Genomic DNA, 4,884 nt, shown 5'->3' with positions numbered 1-4,884 from the left:
GGTCATGATCTCAGGGTCCTGGGACATAGTCCCGTGTAGGGCTCCACACTTGGCATGGAGTCTGCTTGTCCCTCTTCCTCCCCCTTGCTCCTCCCCAGCCTCACACACTCATTCTCTCTCTCCAATAAATAAACAAAATCTTAAAAAAAAGAGAGAGAGGCTATTGCTGGGCACTGTTATAATTTTCAAACTTTTTCAAAGTACATTTTGCTGCTTATCTCTTTTCCCTTAATAAAAAGGGAGAAATCTCTCTTACCATGCAAAGTGTAACTTTAATTAAACTATTTAGCATATTGACCTTGAGAATAAAATAATTTAGTATAAGAGAAACCTAAACCACAGTGAGTTTGTGATTTTTAATGTATAGACTCAAGTTCTTTATTTGCATTTGTCTCCTAGCAATACTTTTCAGCATGAAGGTAATATATGTAGATAAGAAATTGGGATGGTGAAATGGTAGGTGGGAAATGGAAATCTTAGCACTTCAACACAAAAGCCCACCATCTGATATAATACTGATTATTTTGCATAGTAAGAGTGTAGACATAAGGTGTTAGAACAAAGGGTATTATGAATCAGGTACCTGCATTATGTCCCGTGGTCCCAGACTATACATATGCACAGTTAAGTTATTATTATTATTATTATTATTATTATTAATTTTCCTGCTTATCATTAGGCAATATGATAAATAATATAAGAACCTCTTTGTACTTCTCAAGCCTATCTTAATCATCAGCTAGCTTTTCATGGGACGTCATTTGAAAATGAAAAGAAAGGGAAGAAGAAAGGGGTGGGTAAACAGAAGGGGGAATGAACCATGACAGACTATGGACTCTGGGAAACAAACTGAGGGCTTGGGGGGGTGGGGGTGGGGGGATGGGATAGGCTGGTGATGGGTATTAAGGAGGGCATGTATTGCATGGTGCACTGGGTGTTATATGCAAGTAATGAATCATGGAACTTTACATCAAAAACTAGGGATGTACTGTATAGTGACTAACATAATAAAAATATTATTATTAAAAAATAAATAAATAAAAGTGCTTTTGTAAGGAAAAAAAAAGAAAATGAACTTTCGGGCTATGGATCTTTTTAGAGTATGACACATTGACTTTGCTTGAGTCAGAGCTGTCTTTGCTTCCTTCTTCTAATTCATTATATATATAAATCTCTGTCCCAACTTTCCCAGACCTGTGAAAGTTGTTCATGTGACTATGGAGGCAGAGATTGGCTTGATGCCTTACAAGCCACTGAACACCAGTGATTGCTAACAACCACCAGAAGCTAGAAAGAAGCAAGGAAGGATCTTCTAGAACCTTCAAGAGAGAGGCCACCTTGATTTTAGGCTTCTACCTTCCAGAACTGTGAGAGAATAAATGTCTGTTGTTTTAAGCCACCAAATTTGTGGTACTTTGTTACTACAGCCCTAAAAAACTAACAGAATATGCTACAATGAGACACCTTCAGGAATAAAAAGGAATACACTACTGAGGTATAATAAAGCATGGATGAATTTCAAAATACTATGCTAATAGAAAGAAATCAAACTCAAAAGATCATATATTGCATGATTTCAGTTATATGAAATGTCTGCCTATAAAAGCAGAAAGTAGATTAACAGTTTTCTGGAGATGTGGGTGAGAAGCACGATTGTCTGCAAATGAGCAGAAAAGATATCTTTGAGATGATGGAAATGTTTTCAAATTGAATTGTTCTGATGATTGCACAACTCTGCAATTTTACTAATTTCTATAATTTACTGATTATAATTTCTATAATTTCTAAATTTACTAATTATTGAATTGTATATTTACAAGAGTAAATGTTATGGTATGTATATTTTACTTTAATAAAGTTCTATTAAGTAAAAAGAAAAAAAATGCTGTGAAGAACAGTGAAGGAAGAAATTAAGTGAAAGAGTGGTGGCCCTTGAAAATACAAACAAGAGTGATGGCATTGGGGAAAAAAAGAATCTATAAATTTAGAATATTTCTTTTTACCCTGGACATACTTTCCAGCTTTTCTTTTTAATTATTAAAAACATATGTTCCATTTTTATGTGCATACTGTAATTGGGGAATAGATTGGGGAATTACATAAGAGCAACAGGGAATTAACAGAGATTAAATATTTGAATCTGTCTGTACCAGCAGATGACTCTGATCTTAGTGGTTGTCAGCCTGGACCTCAGGTTCCTATAATTCATTTAAAGGAATAATAGGTAATCTCAAGCAACTTTTGCTATTTCTTTCTCTCTCTCTTTTTTTAAAAATTTTATTTATTTTTTTGAAAGAGAGCATAAGCAGGGAAAGGGGAAGAGGAAGAAGCAGGCTCCCCACTGAGCAGGGAGCCCAATGCCCATGTGAGGCTCAATCCCAGGACCCTGAGACCATGACCTGAGCTGAAGGCAGACGCTTAACTAACGGAGCCACCCAGGTGTCCCAACTTTTATGTCAATAAGTATATTATAAATCACAATTCTGTTATAAGGACTTTTATATTTATATGTTTATGTACTTTTAGATGCAATTATATTAACTCCCTGTTGTGACAGCATTTCTCTAGTGATTAGAGTTTCTAATGATATATATTTTGATTAATAGAAAAGTTAGTAAATTACTACTTGACACATGCTATTGTTTAATCAGATACTCTTAAGTACCTAATGTTTTATATGAGAAGGATGGAATGAAATTATGATGATAAATAATTTGGGAACTGTTAGTTTTTTTCTCGTCGCCAATGAAATCAATACTGCAAGGCAAACATGGTTCAAGGGAAGAACTTTATTGCAAGCACCCTCGGGCGGGCGAGGTTCCACGACTCAGGAAAGAGCGGTGAGTCGGGGAAGTCGCGCCCAGGGCAAGGCAGCAAGGGTTTTTATTGTGTACTGCTGGGGGTGGGGAAAGTCTGTCTTGGAGAGTCGGCAGGTTTTTATTGGGTACTGCTGGGGGGTGAGGAAGGTCGGTAGGACGGATTTTGGTTTCCCGCCTAGGTTTTGGTTTAAATCTTGGCGGGAGAGTCAGTTATCTTGGCGGGAGAGTCGGCCATCTTGGGTGTCTTGGCCCCTTTTTCTTGGCCAGCCCAACATTCCGACCTTTTGTTTTATATAATGGTATGGGGGGGGGGGCGTCGACTTCATTCTGACTACTTCCTGCTGACGGTCGGGCGTTGTCATAGGGACAGTCGGAAGTGGGCAGGCGAGAATAGGGCTGTAGGAGCAGTTGGTTGACTGACACCAGAGTTACTTCCCGCAAGCGTTCCTGTATGTACCAAATAAGGCAGGGGGCAACCGAGATTAGCAGGAGGATTAAGCAGAGGGGCCCCGCTAAAGGGAGAAGCCACGTTACCCATGTATGGGGGTCTAGGCCCCATATGGAGTTGTCTTGGCACCTTGCTCGGATCCGGTCCTTGAGTTCCCGGATCTTGGAGGTGACTATACCCGACTGGTTGACAAAATAACAGCACTCCTCGTTTAGGTAGAGGCAAGTTCCTCCCTTTTCGGGGGTCAGGAGGTCCAAGGCCCGTCGGTTTTGTAGGGCAATGGCAGCCAAACTGGTGACCTGGGTCTGTAAGGCAGTAAGGGAATCGGCGATCCGTTCCATGTCATCATTGAGCGCTTGGGAGAGTTTATAGTAGAAATATATTGACGTCCCAAGCCCAGCTGCTCCGGTCGCCACCCCGGTGATTAAGCCCGCCCCTATCAGCAGGGGAAGGAATACAGCCCTTTTTTCTCAGCGCTGGGGGAATAGTATGGACAGGAGTTGGGAATGGGAGTAGATGTTGGTAGATGGGGATAGTAGGATAAATATACAGTCTAGGGAGTCATTAGTAGTCAGGCAGCAATAGATTCCCTTGGGGCACGAGAGGAACACCCCCGAGGGAGTGCAGTAAGGAAGGGAGGAGGTGATGTTGGTGGTGCGAGGGGTGAGGGTGTCGATGGTGGAGGAAAGATTAAGGATTGGTATGGTCCCTCCAATGGGTCTGATGTGGACTGTCTTATTGTTGATGGTGGAATTGGGGAGGGGCCACTGGGTTGGAATGGGTATCCCTACAATGTTAGAGAGAGTAGAGAAGGGGAAACAGATCCAGCAGTAGCGGTCCTGAGAGACGTTCCGCCACAGGTTATAGCTGGAGTTTAAAAGGGCCACTGTCAGTTGCTCAGTGGTGGGAACCTTCTGGATGCTGTCGAGATTGATTCCCTTGTAGGTGGGATAGGCCTGGGCTTGTAGTTGCTCATGTAACCTCCTGACTATTTGCTGGGTTTGGTTACAGCCGGCCTGGTCCTGGACCCCTCCTCCGTCAGAGAGTCCTATCTGGGCCAGATATGTCCAGCAGACCTTCCCCGTCTTGGGGTAAGTGTCGCAAGGGTGACTGTACCTTTCAGTGAGGTCAGACATCCAGAAGGTTCTTCCTGGGGCGTGGACAGATGTGCAGGTATATGGGGACTTTCCTGCATAGCATTTACTAGGCATATAGGTGAATGACTGGAAGTACCTTGTGCGTCCGCTGCCACGCATGCATCCACATTCTGTCGCTTGGGTCAGGGGGCTCAGGAGAACCAGAGGGAGGAGCCCGTACCAAGCGAAGTTTGGTAGGGCCCACCATCTGAGAGGTCCAGTCATTACCTGTAGGCGCCCGTTTGAGGTTGTTGATGTGTACCCACGCCTGGTGCCCCAGCAGTTTTGCCGCTGTTGGGGTGGTAAGGATGACAGTTTGAGGCCCTGTCCATCATGTCTGCAAGGAGCCTGGGTGCAGATTTCTGAGGAGGACCTGGTCCCCTGGGAATAGCCCTCAAGGGGGGGCTTCCTTATGGTCATGGTCGTTCGGGGCAGGGATGACAGCATCAGCATGGGCCCTCAGGAGAGCCCTAAGGAGGGT

General features: G+C 43.3%; 1 protein-coding gene across 1 annotated transcript; it reads right to left on the bottom strand.

The window, feature by feature from the left end:
* Positions 1-3,029: 3,029 nt before the first annotated feature.
* Positions 3,030-4,628, bottom strand: LOC121101623 (syncytin-1-like). Its single transcript, XM_040625513.1, has 2 exons — positions 3,818-4,628; positions 3,030-3,703 (listed from the first exon to the last, which is right to left on the bottom strand). Exons 1-2 carry the CDS (start codon positions 4,626-4,628, stop codon positions 3,030-3,032), a joined length of 1,485 nt encoding a protein of 494 aa, XP_040481447.1.
* Positions 4,629-4,884: the final 256 nt, after the last annotated feature.

The sequence above is a fragment of the Ursus maritimus genome, unplaced genomic scaffold, assembly GCF_017311325.1.
Source record: "Ursus maritimus isolate PB19 unplaced genomic scaffold, ASM1731132v1 scaffold_11, whole genome shotgun sequence".
Lineage (NCBI taxonomy): Eukaryota > Metazoa > Chordata > Mammalia > Carnivora > Ursidae > Ursus > Ursus maritimus.
Note: the sequence above shows the minus strand (reverse complement) of the source record. Positions and strands in the feature narration are given on the sequence as shown.